Here is a 25,696-nt window from a genome sequence, read left to right as displayed (position 1 = left end):
GAAAAGCACAAAGGATGCTGGACTGTAAATAACAATGTGAATGTTTTATTCTCGTCATATCTAGCCTTCACACCAGCGGTTTTATTGCCTTTTATTGTTATCTTTTTAATAACAGATTTATCAATAATATTTTAATAATTGTGCCAGAAGATTATATTTTATGTAATGTCTTTTTGATTTTAAAAAAGAACTGATTTTTTTTTACAAATAATGATAAACTGACAAGAGGATTGTATCCTAAAAAGTGTGTCTGAAGTAACTTGGGTAAACCCTTTCCTGATGGTTTTTATTCTCAATTGCTCGAATCACCATATTTTCAATTATTTTTCCAATGACGTTAGAACTGATGAATGAGAGCCTGTATTTTGTTTTTATTATTTATGCTTTCAACCCTTGAAGTAACTGGGTCATCGATTTCCGTTTTACATCTCTAAAAACATAAGTTGAAATCAGCTAAACTTTGGATTTTGAGAAATATAGGTTGCTGGCCTTATTCTAAAAATGTTTGTTTTTTTTCAAATCATATTTGCCTGGCTGCTTACAGCTTCATGGGTCACTGACCTAGAATAAGTATTAAGCATTTGATAGCTGGAGAACAGTCATAATGTCCTTCCTCTAGACTCGTTCCCAGTCAGGAACTTGGAGAGTATCGAAACCAAAGCAATGGCATTAGGGCCAAGCAACTATCATCAGACAGATCAGAAATTGTAGCCTGCATGTTTAATTCCTCATTGGTTTCTGTTAAAGCAATGCATGAGCAACAGCTGGGAGTCTGGTGATCGACAATTCAAAGCCCCATACTGTCAAATGTTTATTTTATAGGACTGCAGGCAACCAAAGTGTTCTGCATAACTGCAATATCCCTCTTCAGGCAGTTTGCATTGTCAGTGCAGATAGACACCAGTCTTGGTTAAAAGGGGTTGTGGGCCCTTTATTGCTAAACCCTTCTCTGTGATGGCCAGCTAACTTAAAGTGACATTAAACCCAGGAGTTAAGTCTTAAAAAAGTGCTTTTTAACTATTAACAACAATGTACATTATTTGTGTATCACTCAGCTGTAGATCCTCAAATCATCTCTGAATTGGTGCTGACATTGTCCTTTCTTCTGGAGAGTGGCTAGAAAATAAAAAATAGACATCGTCTGTTTTATTTCTGGCACTTTCAAGTGTTGATGAGTAGGGATCTTCATCTACCACATCCTGCTAGCAAACAGAGGCAAGATCCCCATCCCACTGTTGGTTTTAGACCTTGATGGACTAGGTTAACAACAAAAACAGAATGGATCCATAGGAAAATGTTGGAACTGTGGGTAAAATTGGTTACCAGAGAAAAACCTGGACCTGCAGGGGGATCAGGTTCCTGCACTCATGGACCCTAAACTTGGGAGTAAATCTTAAAAATGCATTCAAGTACCTTAACCATTAACCCAAAAGTATCTTATTTGTGTAAATCACTCAGCTGTAGATCTTCACATCTCTGAATTGTTGCTGACACTGTCCTTCCTTCTGGAGGGTGGCTACTTTTGTTCCCCATGGTCCCTGTGTGTGTTGTAAAGTAGCCACTGCTCCAAGCTCGCTCCCATGATGGACTACAACCTCAATACACATTGGTAAACTAAACATGAGATTGTAGTCCATCATGGGAGTGAGCTTGAAGTGGTGACTACTTTACAACACACACAGGAACCATGGGGAACAAAAGTAGCCACCCTCCAGAAGGAAGGACAGTGTCCGCACCAATGCAGAGATGATTTGAGGATCTACAGCCGAGTTATACACAAAGAAGATACATTTGTGTAAATGGTTAAGCGGCTTCAATGTATTTTTAAGATTTACTACTGGACCCCCGCAGGTTGGGGTTTTTCTCTGGTCACTGATTTTCCTCCACAGTACCAACATTTTCTTAGGTATCCATCCTGTTTTTTCGTTGTTGGAACCTAGTCCATTAAGGTCTAAAAACAAAAGTGGGATGGGGTCTGACCTCTGTTTGCTAGCAGGATGTGGGAGGTGAAGATCCCTACATATTGATACTTAAAAGTGCCACAAATATAGCAAAAGATTTCTATTTCCACAATAAGCTCATAATATAAATTAGCTTGAAAACATGTGCTTTGGCACCAACTAATATTCACAACAGTGATTAATGTTGTAAAGTAACTGAAAATATAAGTGATTTTTTATGAGCTTTCAGCTATTTTGAAATGCACTACCTAACAAACTGCCTTTTCTTTTTTTATTACCTAAACGTGAAAGCTAACCCTACTCTACACAGCATTTTTGCAACTTTTGACCATGGGGAGTAATGTTTTGTCAATGACTTGTCAATGTATGCAGTCCTCTAATTACCGACCAATCATCCTTTCTTTGTGCTAAAGGTAAATGGGCTGTTCACTTTGCAGTAGTCTTCGCTTCGCTTAGTGAATGTGGTTAAAATTCAATTTGAAAAGAGTATCAAATCGCATGCAAGGGGGGGACATTTTATTTTTTATTTTTACTTGCACGTGATTGGATGATGAATGAATGAAGTCTGCAGAACTTTACCTCATTCACTAAGCTAAGGGAAAATACCCTTGCAATGTGAACAGTCTATTTGGCTTCAGTAAATCAACCCCTCTGTCTGTCAAATTTCAACTTTTCTTTACTGAATGAGAAAGTCGACATAATCCAATCAAGTATATTTTATGTGCAATTTTTTGTTTGATTATTGTAAACATTTACTGTACATTCTAATGTCTCAGTATCTCTATAGCTGGAGGAATGCATCACACGGTTGTTGGACCTGTGGTTATAAGCTAAATTCTTGAACAATTCTTTCTTTTGAATGTACTTTTCATAAACATACACTATATTCCCAAAAGTATTGGGACGCCTGTCGTAACACGCACATGAACTTTAATGGCATCCCAGTCTTAGTCCGTAAGGTTCAATAATGAGTTGGCCCACACTTTGCAGCTATAACGGCTTCAACTCTTCCGGGAAGGCCATCCACAAGATTGTGCCACTGTTGTGCCAATCTGAAGGCCACACAAAGTTTGGAGGTCTGTAGCTATTGACTCTGCAGACAGTTGGAGACTTCTGCGCACTGTGCACTTCAGCATACGCTGACCCCGCTCTGTCATTTTACGTGGCCTACCACTTTGTGGCTGAGTTGCTGTTGTTCCCAGTTGCTTCCACTTTGTTATAATACCACTAACAGTTGACCGTGGAATCTTTAGTAGCGAGGACATTTCACGAACACCTGAATCCAATGATTTGGAGGGGTGTCCCAATACTTTTGACAATATAGTGTACTGTACATGCCTTACATAAACATACATGCCTTGATTGCCCATCTGCCCATGTTTATGGCTATGCTCAGCTAGATGCTTCTAGAAGTGGTTTATCTTAGGGACTGGTGGCCATTCTGGATATTTTCAGCCAATCAATAAGCACCCCCAACCCCCCCCCCCCCGGCGAACACCCCCCCCCTTTTTTTTTTTTAATCCTGTAAGTTCACATGAAATGAGGAAGAAATGTATATGTTATGTTTAGCCATACATATAATATTTTTGCACAAGCCATTACATTATTATAGCTGCTAATACTGTGCAAAGGTTACCTTAAAGTAAACCTATTACAAATCTTGCCAGTTCAAACAGCATATGATAAGTGCAGTGTCAAAAAAGATAGATAGATATTTAAAAAAAATAATAATGAATATTCAAATCTGGGGGATGGAAAAAAAAATCTTAAAACAGAATTCCAAGAATTGTCTATTTTGGACACTTGCATTGCTCTAGCTTGACTCAGTGTAAGTATCCAGGGGGCTATTGGGAATGTTGAAATCACTGTAATAGGTCCATTCTACATAAATTGTAAGCCGTGATCCTCCAGGGTGCGGCTCCTGCAGATTGCCCTCTGCACACAGGGAGTTGCTCGCTCAGCACTGCCGCCATTTGGAGAATACAAGGCAATCTCTGAATGGATGAAGTGGAGAAGAGGGTTATTCATGCTTTGCCTTCTCTGTTAGGCTATGGTGGTGGTAGTAGTAGTCCATTTTATGGCTTGTTATATTGTATATATGTGATCATGCTGCATATACTTTGTCACAGTTTGGACTGCAACAGAGAAAATACTATATATTGCCTAGTTTTGATTTAGTAAGGTACAAAGGTTTCTTTCTTATATTGGTAGAGAATAGTATAGAATGCTTTTACCATCCTCGGTGTATTGCCCATTACCTCACACCAGTCATCAGCACAGGTCACATAACTACCTCAATTCTACATTATGAATATTTAGGAACCAGAAAGTTACTTGAATACAACTCCTTCCACTGGATTTCTGGCGGTCATGTCAAACAGCAGTTTATCATGCACTAATCATGAAATAAGATTCATTACCAAAGAAGCTCCTGTACTTCTTTGGGCGTAGGGCGTTTTGTAGCGCGTTCATACGGCCTGTAATACGCCCAGGTGTGAACCATACCCATAGGAAATAATGGGATTTCGGTGTTTGAGCGTTTTGCAGAGCGTTTGAACGCGCTACAAAACGCCCAGGTGTGAACCGGGCCTTAGGAGAACTATGGGGAAAAGCCCTAACCCCATAGTTCTCCTTTTAAGTATTTCCTATGATCTGTGGCTCCAACTAGTGGCCATAATACGCTATTTTCTTGATTTACTTTATTAAGATTGAATTAGATTCGACCTGGCAAAAAAATATACTCAACATTAATTTTTCTCCCATTTACTCAAAACGAATGTAAATGCAGTTTTACAGGACAAATGGCTCTGTGAATTTTATCTTTTAATAAATATAGCCCTTAATCTATGCTGTGAATATGACCTGTTGCAGAACAAAATATGAAGATGGGTAAAAATAAATACAGGCTATGGAACTTGGCTCAGAGGTTTGCTTGAATTGCAATTTTAATGTTACCTTTTTGTAAGAGAAGATTCCAGTGTGTTTTATGATCCATGATGAAAGTGAGCAAGCTATGTCGCCTTTTTTTTTTTCTTGACAAGCGTCCACTCCCTTTTAAATTGGTGTAGAGTACAGTGCATTTCATGAATTTCTTTTCAATGGTATATTATAAAATAATCAATGCCAACTGTTGCATATGCTTACAAATAAGCATATGGAATTTGCCATATGTGTGTTTCGTATTGTCTTTTTGAAGAATGTATTTAGGAGATATTGTATGTGTGCCTTTTTATCAGTTGCAGTCTGTAAAGTCTGTCTACAGATATGAATGTCTCAATAAATTACGCCTGTTGTTCATTCTGGTGGTGACTGCATCTTATTTTAGGTACTGTGGTTTTAATAAACCAGCCCTCCCTTATATGACATAATCGTGTAAATCATGGTGCCTGTGCACTAGCCTTTATATTTTGGGGTTTTTGTTCACATGTTGTCTGCCACACCTCAGCCCCCTGCTGTTGCTTCTCACCTTGCTACAATGTTGCACTCCGAGGGATGCCTAGGGGAGGGGGAGACTAAGGCTGGGTTCACACCTAGGCGTATTGAATATGCGCGTTTGTCGCACGTTTCTACCGCGATTCGCAGTTAAAAAACGCGTGACAAACGCCCGTTTCCGAGGGCTACTTGGCTGTATCCCAATGGAAACGCAAGACCAAAACGCCCCAAAGAAGTACATGTACTTCTTGGGGCGTAGGCCGATTTGTATCGCGTTCGGACGGGCGGAAATACGGCAAGGTGTGAACCAGACCCATTGAATACAATGGGATTTAGATGTTTGACCATTTTGTAGAGCGTTCGTCGAGCGTTGAACGCGCTACAAAACGTTCAGGTGTGAACCAGGCCTAAGGGCTATTTCACACCAAGCGCGGAGCAGATCCAGAGCAGAGCAGGTGCAGACCGGATCAAAACTGCGTCCAATGTATTCCAATGGTATTTTGAGCTCCAGTTCACATCGCAGCGTGCAGATCCAGAGCAGGTGAAAAAACTGCAGCAAGCACTAGTTTACCTGCTCTGGAACGCATCAAAAACGCATGTAAATGCCTGGAAGGCACTGAAAGCCCATTTTAAACTTACATTTTTTTTTTTTTAACCAAAAAGAGCCCGGAACGCGTCAAAAAGACTAGCGTGCGTGTGCAGAAACCTGACCGGATCTGCTCTGCATTTGGTGTGAACAAGGCCTAAGGAAGTGCTTTTTCCTGCCTGGAGCAGTCTGATGACATTGTTCTTTGAGACTGCTCGTCTTTAACCCTAGACAAAGTCTTTGACTAAGTAAGGCCTCATTCACATGGTTTTCCAGGGCCATAAACTTCTCAGATCAAGACATTTCTGCAGGGAGTACAGCCTTGTGTTTACAATTAGGGATGCACCGATATTGTTTTTTTGGTATGGAGTACGAGTACAGATACTTTTCTTTCGGTACTCACCGATACCGAGTACCGGTGCATTGTGCCCCGATTTATCAGGAAGTCGGGTGGCAGATCATGACCTGTCGTCCGCCTTGCCTGTAAAGCCGGTGTTCTAGTGCAAGAACACCGGCTTTAGAAGCTGCCTGGCTTCCTGACCAATCAGGAAGCCCGGACACAAGTCATGAGGTGCCGTCCAGCTTCCTGACAAATCAACAAGTGATGCTGGCTTCCTAGCCAATCAAGAAGCCGGGGCGGCACGTCATGACCTCCCTGATTGGCTAGGAAGCCAGCTTCACTTGTTACTAGGCAGCCTGGTTTCCTAACCAATCAGCATGCCGGGAGGCAGGTCATTACGTGCCCCCAGCTTCCTGACTGGCTCGGAGGCCGGCTTCACGTATTGCTAAGCAGCCTGGCTTCTTAGCCAGGCTGCTTGGCAGATATAATAAAGTATATCTGAAATTATTACAGTTGGGAAATGTAAAAGTCATTGCCCTTGTTAGATTTTTTTCTTTTATCCTCCAGGGCCCCTAAATAATATAAGAATCCACATACATGTTTAGCTTTTTTTTTGAGAGGACATACAGGGGGGAACTTATCAAAACTGGAGCTACTGTACAGGGCAACCAATCAGCTTCTCTCCAGTTAAGATTTGAAAATGACAGAGTCCTTTATTATGCCCTCTAGCATTTTACAAACTACCGATGTTAGACTGACCGGCCTATAGTTCCCAGGTTGGTTACCATGCACAGCTGCTCCAGATTTTGCCAGCTTAATTTTTAAGCTGGTATACTGTCTTATTGGAAAGATGAATGGGTTTGCTTTGTTCACATGCACTCTATACCAATAGGAACCCATCACTCCAAGCACTCATCACAACTGAAAGCCTCGATCCCTGGGGTATCCTTACATGTGCCATGGTCACCTTGCGCACTGTTTTAGAAAGCCCAGATGTCGAATAACTTTCATTTGGAAATGAACTTGATTTATAGATCTATTAAGTTTGAATAAACACACCAGTGGCTGTGGTGGGAGTTAAACTGTGTGTGTGGCCCCTGTCTTTCTGAACTTGTCCACATTTTCTGCAAACCTACATTATTTCCTTTAGAAGACCGCCGTGTCAACATGACACTTCTTTTCTCCAAGCAAAGTTCTTCCAATGGCCTGGAATTGGTTGTTACTGCACTAAAGCTGGGTACACATGGCCCGAAGATTCCTAGATTCACGCTAACAGCATGGATGAATGAATCTCCCAATGTGTACATTACAGCTGACTGGCTGCAAGTGCTGTTCATCTGACAATTTTCCAGCATGTCCCTTTGACAACAGTTGATCTGAACAACTTTGGTCGAAGAGGTATGGCCATCCGTAGGTTGAATTTTGTCCAGTTCCTGCTGAATCGGACAAAATTTTTATCTGTGTGTACCCAGCTTTACACTTATAGGGGGGCATTCAATCCAAGGCCAAATGTATTTGTAATGTTCAACAATGCATTAGGCAGCATATATTTGCTTTTCTAAATGTTTATTTTATGCAACTTATAAAAAAATTGTAGAACATTTCAATCAATATGCCAATCATCTTCTAAACATTTCTTAGTTGATATAGTTAAATGTTAGGCTTATATTCTTAAAGATCAACTCCAAACTAGCAGCTAAATACAGTTTAACTGTATAGCACACCTCAATCTTCCTGCAATAAACCGCCTTTATTGGCTTGTATTCAACATGTCCTACAGAAAAAGTCAACGTTCCACAACTGCTTCACTTTTTTGGTATGACCTGCTGAACACTTATGAATAATGGTGATTTATTGCATGTAGATTGAGGTGTGTTGGCCACATATTTTCTTTTGTTTGCAGTGGTGTCACCCACTAGTTGCTTTAAGCACCCCACATTTAAGGACTCTAGTTTGATGTGCAATGGAGATTTCACTGCAGCAGCAACACATCCTGTACCAGTATGTACCCCCCACTGAGCTGATTGGAGAATGGAGGAGCATAGTGATGAGGGACATATAACACAGGGGCGAGTAACCTTGGCACTCCAGCTTTTGTGGAACTACAAGTCCCAAGAGGCATTGCAAGAACATGACAGGCATGATGGGATTTGTAGTTTGGAGTGCCAAGGTTGCAGAACTTGATCGTCTCCTAATGCTGCTGTACAGGGGAGGTTGGTATCAAGTCAAATTCAGGTAAACCGTTTGCATAAAAAAGTAAGTGAATGAATACATATTTTACCTGCATTCATTTGTGTTTCTATACATCTGTTTGGAGCCCCCCCACCCCTTGTCTGACTTCCCTACATGACACTAGCTGGGGTAGGCTTATCACTGTATGATGCTGCAGAGGTGTACAAACATTCATTTGGGTACAGTATTGCATGGCAGAGTAATTCTCAAAATAATACAGCACTGAGAACAAAAAAATAAAAAAAGTGCCTGGTAATGAAGGGGTATATACAGGTTGGTATTCTAGTGATTACGTTTCAACCAATCAGCTTCCCCTCTGTTTATCTCACCCACCTGGTAGCGGAGTGGTTGTAATTTGTACATTAGCAAAGTCTTGCTTACTCACCCGAGTGTAATGCCAGAAAAGAGGCAATACCTTTATCAAACTTCCTCTAGCCTAAAATGGAAGTTGAACTCAGACACTACCTTGTGAAAATAGCCGTGACATCATCACTGTGCTGCATATAACCTGTACAGAAAGCAGAGTTGTGGGAAGGGGGCCCAGAATATCCACAGGCGAAAGGGAAAGGGGGTGGAAACAAGACCAGTTGTCCTGCACAAGGGGAGCGCAGCATTGACTGCTCTATATTTCAGGAAGCTCCTGCCCAGAGACAAAAAGTTTCACATTGGATTACTGCACAGACGTGAAAGCAGAGTTCAGCGTTAAATACAATGGCAGGCAACTTAGCCTCTATACCAGTATGGGAGTGTTTTTATGCATCCTTGCAAATTACATAAAGTTTTTTTTTAGTTTGGGTTTAGTGTTTTGAAATACGTTGGTATTATAACACATTAAACATTCTTTTTTTTAAAGTTAAGGGATTTGATCAAAATTTAATTCCACCCAAGCCAATATTTTAGGTTTTGGTACATGCTAAAAAGTTAAATCCCTAACTGGTTTCTTTTGCATCTTTCAGGGGAGGAGCAAGGAGATCTTAGCACCTGAGATTTTGGGTCTGGATACCTTTGATGGTCAATAAAAGGATGGGGCACTCTGTGCTGGAACTTTTATTTATTTTATATTGACGTGGGAACATCACTGCTTTGGCAGAAACAGCACAACCTTAGGGTGGGCTAGAACAGAGCCCAAAACACTTAGTGCTGGAGTCCCCACTGGGCTCTGCCTATGTCTGAAAAACCCTTTTTTTGGTTGACTGTTGTACACATTTGCAAATCTTCACAAGTAAGACAGCTAAGCATTTGTAAAAAAAATATAAAAAAGAAGGACACATTAAAAAAAATGTTCTTTACTCCACTTCTTAGAATATAGACATAGGTGTATAGAAGAATCGTGTGTATAGTGGAATACAAAGGTTCCAAGGAGTCAATCCTCCATTGATAATGTCAATAGTACTGTTGTTCTGTATTCAAGTTTGTAATACTATTCCTCATAAAAATCAAGGCATAGGTTGAAGGCAAAGCTACTATTGGCAGAAGCATTGAATTCAGTTCAATTTTCCTGTTTGACATGGAAAAATAGCAGCAAAATGTTCACACTATAAGACACCACAAACTTATTGGGCATTGACCCACCGAAGGAAAAAATAAATAAAGTGCAGCATTCTGTAGTAGTAAATGTCACTAGTAGGAACACAGCCACACTAGTTCCTGTAGCGATATTGGCTCAAGTGCTTAATGGTACTTTATTGTATATCCATCATCTTTGCATCATCTTCCTCTGTTGGTTTCACTGGGACAAAATGGTGTGGATCTGGATCCATATGGCAATGTGGAACATTCTGTAATCAAAGATAAAGAAAAATAAAAAAAATATATACTCTACTCACTGATACACAGAAGAGTTAATAGAGAGACTTAGCTAGCCTACCTCAAGTCTACAGTATAGATGCAGCCATGTGCAAAATAGTTCACATTCACCTCTATGGTGATCATAGGCTGTAATGTACATGCAGTGTGTCAGTTATTATTCAGCTATTATTACTATTATTATGTCAGCTATTATTACCCTATATTATCTCAAAGAATTCATCCCCACACAGCTACCTCCTCATGTATCACTTCCCTCTCCCCTTTTAGATTGTAAGCCCCCAAGGGCAGGGCCCTACTTACCATCTTGTCTTGAATTGTGATTGTAAAGCGCTGCGCAAACTGTTGGCACTATAGAAATCCTTTATAATAATAATAACAATACCCTGCATTTGTCAAAAAAGAGCCCATCTAAACTCGAAACAGATACCAATATATGCCTTTCAAACGGTCTCTACATTAGATTTAATTTTTTTATACTACCTATAAGAACATGCAGGCTGCAAACATGGAGTCTTTCTTTTTTTATTCAATGACAGCTAAGGGTATTCATAGAATTGTGTGGCCTTCAAAAACTACCAAATCAAAACAACCACTTGCAACCCATGTTCAATCCATATATCTGTAAATAATGCGAGCAAACATGCAAAAAAAACACCTCAGTGTAAGCAACCTTTGAAAATAATTTCAGGTCTTGGAGAACCCCTGAAAAATATTGTGAATGGCAGTGTGTGTATAAATGAAAGCATTAATAAAATAAAAAATACGCAGTGGGTTGGTGCTCAGCAGAAACAATGCATTAATGCTCTTTGAATAATGTTTTTCTTTTCTCTTAAATCCTCAATTATTCAAATACTTTACTGTTTTTATCCTCCTGCTCCTTTTCCCCTTATTGCTGCCAATTCCTCTTCCCCCGTCCTGCTCCTTCTCCAGTGATTGCTGCATTTTTTTCGCTTCCGTTTGGTGCTGGCAACATGAGATTGCTCCTATTCACAGGAAGAACTCATGTCAGCACAACTTCTCCTCCCCTGGTCCTGCTTTATATCATTTCATTGCTCAGAGATCTCGGTCCCCCTGCATTTTTGACACTCTTGAGTTTGCTCCTGTTGGCGAGATGAACTCCTGACAAATCAGCTAGAACCACACACCTACTCCTCCTCCCTTGTCTTACCCCTCTCAACACCTGCTCTGCTTAGCATCCTGCACAGAGGTATTGAAAGCAGCGTTGGACAGATAGAAATCCACTGCAACGGTGGGGGTAGCAGAACCAAGAAGTATCACCACGTATTAAAAATACTTATTAAATCCACAAAGGGGACCAAGTACATGTAGCACTTGCTCATGTTCCCATCCGTTCTGTGATTGCTGAGCAGCATAGTTGGATCGCTCGCCTCCCCTTCCTAACTGCTGTCCAACCACACTGTTAGCAAGGAGACGAATAATTAATGAGCTTTGACAAGACAGCATATGCTGGAGACAAGCACCATCGTTTAGCACAGCAGGGGAAGGGGTCAGCACCATTCACAACACAAGCACTAGTAAAGGATTAGTCAATGCTGCAGGGCTGTGTAATCTATCTGCAGGAGCAGTTAATGTTTACTAGCAGCAGTCAGATAGATCACACAGCTCACCCACTCTGACTGTTCATTCACAATAGTAAAAGATCAGTTAACTCCAGGGAGAGCCATGGGAGCTGCTAAGAGGATGTGCCACAGGAGGTAAGCCATGTGGGCTGTTCGGGACTTGGGGATGTGAGCTGCAGGAAGAGAGGTGCCATCTGGAGGGCTGCTGAGGAGTACTCACAATAGTAAGAGATTCAGCACTAGCAGGGCTAGCAAGAACAAAACCAGGGCAGTGTGTGCAAAGTGAGAATATGTGGGAGGGGGCGGTTGCTTCAGGGCTGTGCTGTAACTTCCCCATAGGAACGCCCATAATTCCCGATTTGGGCTTTAGCCCTGGGTGGAGCTACAGCAAACAGAAACAAAGAGGTGCTTTTAGCTCAAAACCACAGCACGGATCAGAATGGGACCAATTGCTACATGCCCATACAAGGCTTTATAAGTTGAGGTGATACTTCTTGAATCCTTTCACACTCTAAGGTTTGGGCACACTGCCATAATGTAAGGTATTGGCTCTCTATAATATTTGTTGATAGGGGGCTTATGTACAGTACATAGCAGCTACTTCAGTAGTGGCTGTTTTTTACTTCTACTATCTAGAGCTGTGGTTCTCAACCTGTGTAACCTCAGGACCCACATTTGTCCTTGTTCATTGAGTCGCGACCCAAGTCGCACTGCGATCAGACTTTGGGTGGGAGGTGCGTTTGGGATGCCATTCAAATGAATGGCAACGTAACACAGCTCCCACACGTATGGATGGAGCACCCTTGCAGCCACAGCCGCAGCCCACTCCGCCTCAAGCTAGCACTCGGTGCCAGGCAGCATATTTTGGCGTGAGTGGTGCGAAAGGTGGTGGCTGAGAAGCCTTTCACCTAGAAAAGTGGAAGGCACGCTGTGACCCACTGAACATTGGTCATAGCATGCCCAAACCTCAGAAGACGTGTATCCAAACCTCTGTTTTTAACCCTAGGTGGTGAGACAAGTTTTTTTCATGCTAGCTTGTGAGTGTGCCAGGAAAACTTTTTGCTGTTTTTCCACTGAACATAGGGTCGCGACCCACTTTTGGGTCACGACCTACCAGTTGAGAACCAAGGATCTAGAGTATTTAATGTGGCTCAGTTTACATGTATGCATGGTAAAACATACCTGTGTATTAAAGCATGGTGTAGCAATTTGTTCAAAGCCAGGAGGATGATTCTGTAAATTCACAGACCATTGGGGCTCAGTGTGCATTCGAACTCTTGATTTAAATGCTTCAAGCTCACTTTTAAAAGCTTCAATGTACCCTTCTTCCTCTGCCTGTGAATGACAGGTAAAATAACAATTCAGTTCAATTTAAATACCAGTTCACAATGATGTTGCAAAACTTGAAACTGCAGAGAAGGGTATCGAAGGGCATGGAGGACAACCCCAGTGATGAGAAAAGAAACTTCACCCTTAAGGAGGAGGCTATCAATGCAACAAGATCATCTTACAAATGTTCAATATAGTAAAGTTTCAGTGGAAACTTGTTTTTGGATCACTGCAAAACACAAGTGCACTCCTAGCAACTGGATGAAAAGGAGTTGAATAAAATATATAGTTAAACAATATAAAGTTGAATAAACATGAAATAAGTAGAACATATTCTACAAGTGCTGGTTCTAGCCAACGTAGTAGATTGAAAAGGGACACAAAATATGAATGACTGCTAAAGTTTGTAGGACAAAACAGAATGTTGATTCTGGGAGTTCACCAATTGCCTTGGGGGATCAGATGGATTTTTTTTCCCTGTTGGAGCAACCATATATGGGTGTTTGCTTTCCTTTGGATCGATTACAGCTTTAATATTTTCTTGGATTACATAAATGCTATAATCATAATATAATTCACATGATTACTGATCTGCTGATGAATGTGAACAAAGGATAACCAAACTGCTGAACTTTGTGTCATCCTAAAGGAAACTTGTCATAGGAGAAATATGGAGAGATGCCATGACTGATCTCTCTTAAAATGCTGGTTGTGTGGCTGTCAAACTGACCCTCTTGCTTCAATACCGATAACAAGTATGTTGACGATTTCCGACTTCACTCCGGCATTCCTGATCTGCATACTGGTATCAAGTATTAAAGCCAATAAGTCAAAATAACAAAGAGGCAATATTCAGAAAGAGGTAATTTATGGTAACCAGTATATTTCTCCCATTGCAGGTTTACTATAAGAGGTAACAGCATCCACTAATGGGAGAAACTATCCTTGGTATAATGGCTAAATTTAAATAGTGACCTTGTTACTGGATGTGATTGCCAAGTATAAGGCAACAAAGGGATTAGTCAAGAGAGGACCCGCCTAGCTTTAAAAAAAAATGGCTACCAAAAACGAGAACACTGTAAAACAAGTGTTACATTCTGCAGAGCAAAGGTTAACGGCCTGTGTTAATGGGCTTTAGATTTGCGTCAATGGCATCCATTTGTGACTCTACTGAGATCATTCACAATTTATACATAGGTGCTTTTGACCTGCAGTTGGTCTCCTAACTAGCATTTGACCTACTTCAAGCAGGTTTTGCATTCCCATAGACTTGTATAGTAATGCAAACCACTTGAAGCAAACAAAATCCATTAACATAGGCCCTTTATGTTTCTGTATCATGAGTGATATTTGAGACCGTTGACTCTCAGCTAACCTTTCGAACTACTGTTTTATACAGAACACATTCTAAGCATCAGAAAAATTATCGCAATCTCTTAGACAAAAGTACCTACTTTAGCTTTTTGGAAAAACAGGCGGAAACATCCCCTTGGATCTGCATTACTGCTTCTTGCCATTTCAATAATAAACTGCATGACAACGGCTTGATGGGCAACTTGCTCCATGAGTGCTTTCTTCTGCATATACAAATCGGGAAAAATAATGAAAGCTACAAATTAGTAATCATGCAAGAATCTCGATGAAGACTCAAGTTCCCAGGCAAGACATGTAAATGACAGTATATGTTTATATGAAAGGTTCTCTTTGTGGAGCCTGCCCTCCAATACAGGAGATCGAGCACAGCATTGTGCTCGATCTCCTGTGCAGCCAGGCTTGTCCTGGGCGTAGGGCGATAGGAATTCCCCCACCCCTGTAATATGAGCCAGGGACAAACTATAGAATAAAATGTATACCTTTTAATCTATAGTAAACCTAGGGGACAGGTGAATCTTTAAGGTGCATATGCTTTAAGTAATTCTCCACCAGTTCAGGTTTGCTGAAAGTCACATGCACCGCTTTAAACATTTTCCCCTAGTTATTTTTAAATTAACACTGACCCAACTATAAAAAAACATTTATTGTCAAGAAATATTGTCCATATTGCAAATAGGAAGCCTTGTTTGAAGGAGAAAATGATATATGTAATGCTTTATCTTAAAGCTTCTCCAGTTATAAAAGAAAGAAACAAAATACCCTTGAAGTGGTGCTATTGGTGCAGGGCACAACAAGGGTTACATGCTTATTTATGTCTGGGGGAAGACTGGTGCCCACAGCATCTACGCTTTGGAGGGTCAGAGGCCCACTGACATCACATATAATGGAGGGCATTATACATGAGCACACCAAAGGACAGTCCCATGAGCCAGAGGGAGGGGAGAGAGGTGAGCACTCACCGTTGGGGTAGCAGGGATCAGGTAAGTAAAAGGGCTTTACACCATACCCCTAAACACAAGCAAGCAGTGTGGGGACAGCCCCACAACAAGGGTAATTTGTTTTTATCCTGGAGATAGGCCTTTAAGTAATGAACAAATTATAATCAAATCATGCACTGGTCCATAAGGGGTACACAGATGCATAAGAGGAAGTGGTTAAACAAGAGCTTTGAGTACTCAATAGGGGTTGAAGAATGCATATACATGACTCCGCTCTGGGCTCCTGTTCTATAGCTTTGCACCATACTCCTCTAGGCCTTGTTTTGCTCCAGCTTCTCCATGAGGAGCCGATTTCAAAGTTGGAGGAAAAATGATGTTGCTCAAAGCAAGCAGCAAGGTTTCACCTTTCAAATGTGAAAGTAAATGGTTAATCAGTATTTCCTCCACCTTCATAATTCACTCTGTCTGATACTTCCTATAGACTTCTACGGGCCCAACAGCTGCCACAGGTAGAGGGAGCTGCAGGACTATAACAAAAGCGTAAGGTAAGGGGTCTAGAATGGTAATCCATATTAAACAGAGCTCTTCTGAGAAAAATCAGTAAAAAGGTTTTAACAAATACTGACACTTACCTGCTCACTTTCTAAATGGTAACACCACAACAGGAGATATCTAGCAGTTTCATTACACACCAGGTCTGGGTATTCAGACAGGAACCACTGGCTATCATTCCATCTGCTGAGCATTCCTAAGGACAAATGTAGGCACACTGTTGGTTTAAAATTACCAGCAGCACTAAAATCAACCAGGAACAGCTACAGAAATTAGAAAGGTTCTATTTTCATTCAAACGTACAAACACATTTTTTGTTCTCTGATGGTCTGAGCTGCCTTGGAGCATGCAGGGCAAAGCAACATGTTCACATTTGAGACACACAACACTGTAAAAAAAATTCCATGCAACTTTAAAGCAAACCTGTTGTCAAGAATGGTCCTTACATCTTTCGAACCTCCCTATTGGTCGTTTATTATGACGGTTGGCCTCACTGACCAACAGGGAAGCCCTGAGGGCACAATAAAGTGGAGTCAAGCTCCACGAAGAAGCCAGGTGAAGATTTGCCTATAAATTCGTCTGCCTATATCTCTTGACTTACTGATTATTTAAAAGGTAGTTTTTACCAATGGTAACCTCTGTTTAGGCATTTTTTAACCATGCTGGATCACCTTGGGTTATAACAGGTTTACTTTCATACACACAGATCAATACAACCACTAGTTTGAAAATCCATGACGCAGCTGACACTTTACTTTATGCTGGTAATAATGATACATTACAGCACTTATATATACACCCTGTTTCCCCAGAAATAAGACCTACCCCGAAAATAAGACCTAGTTGTGACCATTCCCAGGGCACTGGTGGCATAAGGGGGAACTTGAAGAGCTGCAGGAGAGGCTGGAGAGAATCAGCGGTGCCAACGAAGCTAGCGCTAGAGGAAGCGAGGCGGCACCGAAGGGAGCAGAGCCGCATAAGCCGATGATTCCTCTATAACGCCGGCTCCTGTCACAGGCGTAGTGATACCAAATGCACTCGGCCTGTGAGGAATCGATAGTGAAAGTGAGCTTCGCTCATTCTGGCCAGCGATTGGTTACCAAATTGCTCTTGGAAAGGTACGGCACCCCTGAATGCCCTGATCACCATATTTTTGTACATGAATACATGTAGACTTTTTTCACATGAATAAGTGTGGATTGTTGAACTACCCCGAAAATAAGACCTAGTGTGTTTTTTTGAGCCATTTTCGGGGAAACACGGTAATAAATAGTAGGCTACCTACATACCAAAATGTCGAATTTTATCTTCAAATTTTTGTAAAAATGACTGCGATTGGTTTTCCTCCTCACTGGTTTTAGCTTGATTGATAAAGCTCTGTGTTTTAAAAAGAAATAAAAAAGGTAAGCATTGTAAAAGAGAAAAATGTTATACCTGAACAAAATGATATCAAATTTGGATAAACTAATGCTTCCTTGCATTTCCTCTCTCTATTACTAATACAAAGGAGTAATAAGACTAACAATCAATTCACCTTTTCATTATTAGAACAGAAATATAAACTTTTCTAACAGGTAACACAACAAACAGGGCAATCATACTGCTGAATAAATTATTTGCAAAAACTGGCATGCAAATCTTAAAGTCTGTCTTAAAGAATCTCCCAGTGTTCAATAAGTCCCTATTAGATTCACCATTATTTACAGATATGCCAACACTCTGTCCAGTAGTTTGTACATATTATGTTTGTATTATTCTTATAAATACACAAGGCAGCTGATTCCCGTCTACATGTATGCACTGCAGTGATAGCTGTATGGTATTTCACAGGACAGGTTTACTGATGATGACAACATTGGGCCATGCCTGTGTTATTTGTGTTGCAATTTGTGAATGGATGTTTGTAGTCTCCATTGGATGCCTGTGTGCAGGTGCTGAACAACTGGGGACAGAGCACAGGGGTTGCCTGAACAAAGACCTTCATGGTAGAATCACCAGGTATTTTAAAGTGACACTACATTTATGAGTTAAAGCTTATAAAATACATTCAAGTACCTTAGTTATTATCAAAAAATGTATCTTATTTGTGTATCACTCGGCTGTAGATCTTCAAATCATCTCTGAATTCATACAGACACCGTCCTTCCTCCTGGATGGTGGTTACTTTTGTTCCCCATGGTTCCAGTGTGGGTTATAAAGTAGACACCGCTCCAAGCTCACTCCTGTGATGGACTACAATCTCAATACAAATTAGTAAACTGAATGTGAGATTGTAGTCTATCACAGGAGTGAGCTTGGAGCGGTGTCTACTTTATAACCCACACTGGAACCATGGGGAACAAAAGTAACCACCATCCAGGAGGAAGGACGGTGTCTGTATGAATTCAGAGATGATTTGAGGATCTACAGCCCAGTGATACACAAATAAGAGACATTTTTTGGTAATAGTTAAAAGGTACGTGAATGCATTTTTTAAGATTTAACTCCAGAGTTTAGTGGCACTTTAAAACTGCAGGTTTAAAATTACTTTTAAAATGACATTATGTTAAGACTGAAATACAAGTTTAGTGATTGGGCTTACATATACTTGGAAAAAAAAAAAGTAAAAACCCTTGTAATGGGGTCAATAAACACCTTGGTCAGTGTTCTGAAATGTACAAAGGATCTGGAATGCTTCAAGTTACTGGCATTCTTTAGCTGGAAAGAACTTGACAATATCTGTCTTGAAAACCCAATAAAAAATTCTGCAAGTAGTTTGAGTCATTTATGTCACTGATTAAATGGCTCTATTTAATAGTTGCCTTCTTAGAGTGGCATACTTAGCAACAGATCACAGTACCTTATTAAATACATCTTGACTAAAGGCATCCGAAGAAGACATTCCCCAGTTCTCACCCAGTGGCAGAGCTGCTTCCTTCCGCCTCCATTCTTCTTCACTACGCTGTAGTTCTGACAGTTCAGTTTGAGTTTTGGCATATTCTTGATCTATGGACTCAGAATTATGAAGAGCCAAACTGTTCAGTTTCTGCTGAGCCTCTGCCAGGCTCCACTTGCATGCCATGGTGCTTCTGCCACCCTCATCTTGTTGCTGGCAAGGGAAGTCCATGCTGTGAGTATTTCCCTGGGAAGAATTGTAAATACGAGTTTAGATACAAACACTTCACAGACAACAGTATGACAATTTTGCACCCACTCTTACATTATTTTGCTTAAGGCTTAAGTGGATCACAACTTAAAGGAGAACTATGAGATGAGTGATTTCCACTCACCTCATAGTTCTAGCCGACCTGTGACAATGAGACTGTCACAGGTCGGCTCAGTAGATCGGGAGGCGAGCGAACACATACCAGGTTCGCTCACCTCTCGATCCTGTCACGGCTCTCTGCCGTGACAGGGGGAGGGCTGGATTCCCCGCTCCGATCTGCCAGCGCTGACTGGCGGACCGGACGGGGGAGGGGGCGGGTACAGCTGGCTCTGCCTCTAGATAGACAGAGCCAGCTGTCACTCACGCAGCTGGGCGGATCCCGTCATCTAAGTCGGGATCCGCTCCGGCGTCTCAGTATAGTAAGCTGTAGCTCGCGGTATACTGAGCTTAGGGTAACGGGAGGACGCTAGTTTGTGTCCTCCCGTTACCCTAAGGAGGAGAACTATGGGGAAAAACACTGACCCCATAGTTCTCCTTTAAGAAGTGAAGATTAGGAAACATCTAGAAATGCTAATCATGCCTAAGCAGTATCCTAAAATGTTTTAAGTCCTCATGAAAAATAGCATTGCACTTCATGTGCCTAGGCACCCTTTTACACAAGCCTGTATATCAGCAGTGTAAGATCATATAAAGGCACTGTGCCTCTGTGTGCCTTAAGAGATTGGCAATGCCACTACTGTGCTGCTCGCTGTTCTCCTTGATGGAGAGAAAGTGGTAAATAAAGGTCTGCAGACAAGCATCTCCCTGCTTCTATCATTCTGTGGATGTATGCTTTTTCCACCTCTCTGCTTCTTCTCGAATATTCCACTACCAGTCATCAGTGGGGCAGCTATGATACAAGGAAGCAAAGCCCACCTCCACACAGAAGCACCGTGCAGAACAAGGCATGAAAAGACAGTAAAAAGAAAATGATCAGCTGCAGAGAGCCAACAGGCAATGCTAGTCTTTTTCTTTCTGCATGCCTTTTTTGGACACAGCTTCCATAGTTTAGGTCTTCTTTAAAGTGTAAATGCATACAAAGGACAACATCTCTACAGGTCAATTTTTAGCATAACAGGAACATAAGAGAAACAAACACTACCACAACTTCTATTATAGTTTTGGTAGACTGAAGAGTTACATTGTTTGACAGTTTCTTTAGTCTCTCAGTAAACCTATAGGTCAGATCTATGCACATGAGTCTGCACACCTGCTGAGGAGATTTTAAGACCACAGAAACAGGTTAACATTTCTCTGCCGTGTATAGCGATAGTGTCGCAGGTGAGTTGTTGCCAGAATTGCAAGCGTAAGTCATGTTCAGAGCAGCACAATCCTTACTGTGTCAACAACAACAAAACGTCATACCACATAAACAGCAAACAGTAACCCACTGCAACTGAAGATGGCAATAACATCAATGCAGTGGGGTACCCCTGGTTGCTATGGGTTACCATTAGCTTTTTATGTATGAACTCTAGTATTACTTGTCACTGTGTCACCCTGAGGAAGGTGACCCTGTGAGGCTCTAAAACACTGGTGTGTTGACCTTGATGATGCACATGCGAGGCCCTGAAATATTGGTGTACTGACCTGATGACAAATATGTGAGGCCCAGAAATGTTGGAGTACCGACATTGGATGATGCGCATGTAAGGCCCAGAAATGTTGGAGTACCGACATTGGATGATGCGCATGTAAGGCCCAGCAATGTTGGTGTACTGACATCGGTGATGCGCATGTGAGGCTCAGCAATGTTGGTGTACTGACATCGGTGATGCGCATGTGAGGCTCAGCAATGTTGGTGTACTGACATCGGTGATGCGCATGTGAGGCTCAGCAATGTTGGTGTACTGACATCGGTGATGCGCATGCGAGGCTCAGCAATGTTGGTGTATTGACCTGATGATATACATGTAAGGCACCGAAATATTGGTATACTGACTGGATGATGCACAAACGAGGCCCTGAAACATTAGTGTATTGACTAGACAACGCACGTGCACTGCTTCATCAGGAGACTGGCTGCAAGAATTAGGAACAGAGAGCAGACCTTCTGATGATGCGCTATTGAGTACCCTGAGGCCTTCCGGCATGCATGATGTGGGTATTCCAGGAGGCTGCATGAAAGGAATATGTCCCCTAGGCAAGAACGCAAGTAGTGTGGGGAGGGTTCCCTCAAAAAAGGTATTAACAAAAATTGTCAGCGGGTGAGGGATTTGTTAGTGGAATGCTGGAAAGCGGGTGGGGAGGGTGAAGGTCCGTCTTAAAGCAGAACTCTGGGCAAATCAAATCTTAACCCTTGCAACCGGGCTATCCCACACTGTAAGGGTTAAGTGCTTGTTTTGTCAAGGTAGCTAAAATAACATAGATATACTCATCTAAACCACAATCCTGGCTCGCTCTTAGGCCGCTCCCCCTCCGCCACAGTGGTCTAGGAATCCTTGAGTCATCACATCCTATACAGTGTATTAGATGTGAGGACGCCGAGGGACATAGACAGGCTGGAGGGAATGGCGTAGAAGCCAGTGATTGCTGTTCGGGTTATATTTTAGCCCCCTAGACAAAAACGAGGGATGAGGAAGATTTGATTTGATCAACCTCAGTCTATGGTTTTCAATCAGTCTGATCAGACAACTGGATTCACACTGAAAAACAGTTGTTCTCATTCAGGCAGGAAGCACATCAGTCACATGTAATGAGCAGTTACAGATAGGATTAGAAAAGTACATATAGAAACCAGGTTTTAATATAGTAAGACCCAGTGAACGTTTACATTAGTAGATCACGTTTCCATGCCTAAGTCTAAAAAAAAAAACTTTTAAACAAAGACTACTGAATCCCTAAGCAGATAACTGTAACAAGTATGCAGAAAGAGGTTAGCTCCATAGTTACATAACCGGAAAGTGACTGTTATATGTGCTGCATGCCTCTTTGGCAAGACACACACTTACCAGGCAAACCAACACAACATGAACGGGCACACAGCACCAGACTCGCAGCTCACTCCCCTTCCGGCCCGCACAGCCAATTATACAAAGAACCAAAGCCACCTCCTGTCTTGGCGTGGGATCTACCGCTACAAAGATGGCTCCCTCGGTTGCCTTCGTCACAGGATGTGCGACCCAATCAGCACAAGGGTGGGCGCAGGATGATGACGACCAAAGAGCAGCTTGTCAGTAAGCGCTGTGTTTGAGTTTCCTGGGGAGGGGGCGGGTACAGCTGGCTCTGCCTCTAGATAGACAGAGCCAGCTGTCACTCACGCAGCTGGGCGGATCCCGTCATCTAAGTCGGGATCCGCTCCGGCGTCTCAGTATAGTAAGCTGTAGCTCGCGGTATACTGAGCTTAGGGTAACGGGAGGACGCTAGTTTGTGTCCTCCCGTTACCCTAAGGAGGAGAACTATGGGGAAAAACACTGACCCCATAGTTCTCCTTTAAGAAGTGAAGATTAGGAAACATCTAGAAATGCTAATCATGCCTAAGCAGTATCCTAAAATGTTTTAAGTCCTCATGAAAAATAGCATTGCACTTCATGTGCCTAGGCACCCTTTTACACAAGCCTGTATATCAGCAGTGTAAGATCATATAAAGGCACTGTGCCTCTGTGTGCCTTAAGAGATTGGCAATGCCACTACTGTGCTGCTCGCTGTTCTCCTTGATGGAGAGAAAGTGGTAAATAAAGGTCTGCAGACAAGCATCTCCCTGCTTCTATCATTCTGTGGATGTATGCTTTTTCCACCTCTCTGCTTCTTCTCGAATATTCCACTACCAGTCATCAGTGGGGCAGCTATGATACAAGGAAGCAAAGCCCACCTCCACACAGAAGCACCGTGCAGAACAAGGCATGAAAAGACAGTAAAAAGAAAATGATCAGCTGCAGAGAGCCAACAGGCAATGCTAGTCTTTTTCTTTCTGCATGCCTTTTTTGGACACAGCTTCCATAGTTTAGGTCTTCTTTAAAGTGTAAATGCATACAAAGGACAACATCTCTACAGGTCAATTTTTAGCATAACAGGAACATAAGAGAAACAAACACTACCACAACTTCTATTATAGTTTTGGTAGACTGAAGAGTTACATTGTTTGACAGTTTCTTTAGTCTCTCAGTAAACCTATAGGTCAGATCTATGCACATGAGTCTGCACACCTGCTGAGGAGATTTTAAGACCACAGAAACAGGTTAACATTTCTCTGCCGTGTATAGCGATAGTGTCGCAGGTGAGTTGTTGCCAGAATTGCAAGCGTAAGTCATGTTCAGAGCAGCACAATCCTTACTGTGTCAACAACAACAAAACGTCATACCACATAAACAGCAAACAGTAACCCACTGCAACTGAAGATGGCAATAACATCAATGCAGTGGGGTACCCCTGGTTGCTATGGGTTACCATTAGCTTTTTATGTATGAACTCTAGTATTACTTGTCACTGTGTCACCCTGAGGAAGGTGACCCTGTGAGGCTCTAAAACACTGGTGTGTTGACCTTGATGATGCACATGCGAGGCCCTGAAATATTGGTGTACTGACCTGATGACAAATATGTGAGGCCCAGAAATGTTGGAGTACCGACATTGGATGATGCGCATGTAAGGCCCAGAAATGTTGGAGTACCGACATTGGATGATGCGCATGTAAGGCCCAGAAATGTTGGAGTACCGACATTGGATGATGCGCATGTAAGGCCCAGCAATGTTGGTGTACTGACATCGGTGATGCGCATGTGAGGCTCAGCAATGTTGGTGTACTGACATCGGTGATGCGCATGTGAGGCTCAGCAATGTTGGTGTACTGACATCGGTGATGCGCATGCGAGGCTCAGCAATGTTGGTGTATTGACCTGATGATATACATGTAAGGCACCGAAATATTGGTATACTGACTGGATGATGCACAAACGAGGCCCTGAAACATTAGTGTATTGACTAGACAACGCACGTGCACTGCTTCATCAGGAGACTGGCTGCAAGAATTAGGAACAGAGAGCAGACCTTCTGATGATGCGCTATTGAGTACCCTGAGGCCTTCCGGCATGCATGATGTGGGTATTCCAGGAGGCTGCATGAAAGGAATATGTCCCCTAGGCAAGAACGCAAGTAGTGTGGGGAGGGTTCCCTCAAAAAAGGTATTAACAAAAATTGTCAGCGGGTGAGGGATTTGTTAGTGGAATGCTGGAAAGCGGGTGGGGAGGGTGAAGGTCCGTCTTAAAGCAGAACTCTGGGCAAATCAAATCTTAACCCTTGCAACCGGGCTATCCCACACTGTAAGGGTTAAGTGCTTGTTTTGTCAAGGTAGCTAAAATAACATAGATATACTCATCTAAACCACAATCCTGGCTCGCTCTTAGGCCGCTCCCCCTCCGCCACAGTGGTCTAGGAATCCTTGAGTCATCACATCCTATACAGTGTATTAGATGTGAGGACGCCGAGGGACATAGACAGGCTGGAGGGAATGGCGTAGAAGCCAGTGATTGCTGTTCGGGTTATATTTTAGCCCCCTAGACAAAAACGAGGGATGAGGAAGATTTGATTTGATCAACCTCAGTCTATGGTTTTCAATCAGTCTGATCAGACAACTGGATTCACACTGAAAAACAGTTGTTCTCATTCAGGCAGGAAGCACATCAGTCACATGTAATGAGCAGTTACAGATAGGATTAGAAAAGTACATATAGAAACCAGGTTTTAATATAGTAAGACCCAGTGAACGTTTACATTAGTAGATCACGTTTCCATGCCTAAGTCTAAAAAAAAAAACTTTTAAACAAAGACTACTGAATCCCTAAGCAGATAACTGTAACAAGTATGCAGAAAGAGGTTAGCTCCATAGTTACATAACCGGAAAGTGACTGTTATATGTGCTGCATGCCTCTTTGGCAAGACACACACTTACCAGGCAAACCAACACAACATGAACGGGCACACAGCACCAGACTCGCAGCTCACTCCCCTTCCGGCCCGCACAGCCAATTATACAAAGAACCAAAGCCACCTCCTGTCTTGGCGTGGGATCTACCGCTACAAAGATGGCTCCCTCGGTTGCCTTCGTCACAGGATGTGCGACCCAATCAGCACAAGGGTGGGCGCAGGATGATGACGACCAAAGAGCAGCTTGTCAGTAAGCGCTGTGTTTGAGTTTCCATGGAGACGAGACGCTTCCTCCGGGACTCTAGGAAGCCGCTGAGATTGTAAGCTGCTCTGTTCTAATTTCTTGAATTCTATTCTGTTTTATCTAAATCATCTAAAATATTATTTTAAATATATTAAATCTATGTTTATAATGTATCTAGTTATCTATCCTATTTCAACAATCTTTTGCATTCATTCATTCACTATACATACAATTGCCAAATGTACTTGATCCTGACCTTAAGAGATTTGTTTT

General features: G+C 42.0%; 1 protein-coding gene across 3 annotated transcripts; it reads right to left on the bottom strand.

Annotated features, from left to right (window-relative positions):
- Positions 1-9,871: 9,871 nt before the first annotated feature.
- On the bottom strand, positions 9,872-25,211 carry CDC37L1 (cell division cycle 37 like 1). 3 transcript variants are annotated; one of them, XM_018562050.1, is made up of 7 exons: positions 25,205-25,211; positions 18,973-19,254; positions 17,423-17,510; positions 16,214-16,329; positions 14,724-14,846; positions 13,123-13,275; positions 9,872-10,329 (listed from the first exon to the last, which is right to left on the bottom strand). In XM_018562050.1, the coding sequence occupies exons 2-7, from the start codon at positions 19,237-19,239 to the stop codon at positions 10,234-10,236; spliced, it is 843 nt and encodes a 280-aa protein (XP_018417552.1). In that variant the 5' UTR covers positions 19,240-19,254; positions 25,205-25,211; the 3' UTR covers positions 9,872-10,233. The 3 variants fall into 3 exon arrangements, with proteins under 3 accessions (XP_018417552.1, XP_018417553.1, XP_018417554.1); XM_018562051.1 differs by lacking the exon at positions 25,205-25,211 and adding an exon at positions 22,269-22,326; XM_018562052.1 differs by lacking the exon at positions 25,205-25,211 and having other exon boundaries at positions 19,029-19,196.
- Positions 25,212-25,696: the final 485 nt, after the last annotated feature.

This window comes from Nanorana parkeri, unplaced genomic scaffold, assembly GCF_000935625.1.
Source record: "Nanorana parkeri isolate BGI_ZX_2015 unplaced genomic scaffold, ASM93562v1 scaffold558, whole genome shotgun sequence".
In the NCBI taxonomy this organism is placed as follows: Eukaryota; Metazoa; Chordata; class Amphibia; order Anura; family Dicroglossidae; genus Nanorana; species Nanorana parkeri.
The sequence above is the reverse complement of the archived record's forward strand: the minus strand, read 5'-3'. Positions and strand labels throughout refer to the sequence as shown.

Bases quoted from the DNA above. Each gene is read 5' to 3' on its own strand.
- CDC37L1 (XM_018562050.1), bottom strand. From the start codon at position 19,239: ATGGACTTCCCTTGCCAGCAACAAGATGAGGGTGGCAGAAGCACCATG. The intron at 17,511-18,972 runs GTACTGTGATCT...TTTAAAACACAG, and splicing joins GTCAAGATGTATTTAATAAG to AGCTTTATCAATCAAGCTAA. The intron at 14,847-16,213 runs GTAAGTGTCAGT...TTGTATATGCAG, and splicing joins ACCATTTAGAAAGTGAGCAG to AAGAAAGCACTCATGGAGCA.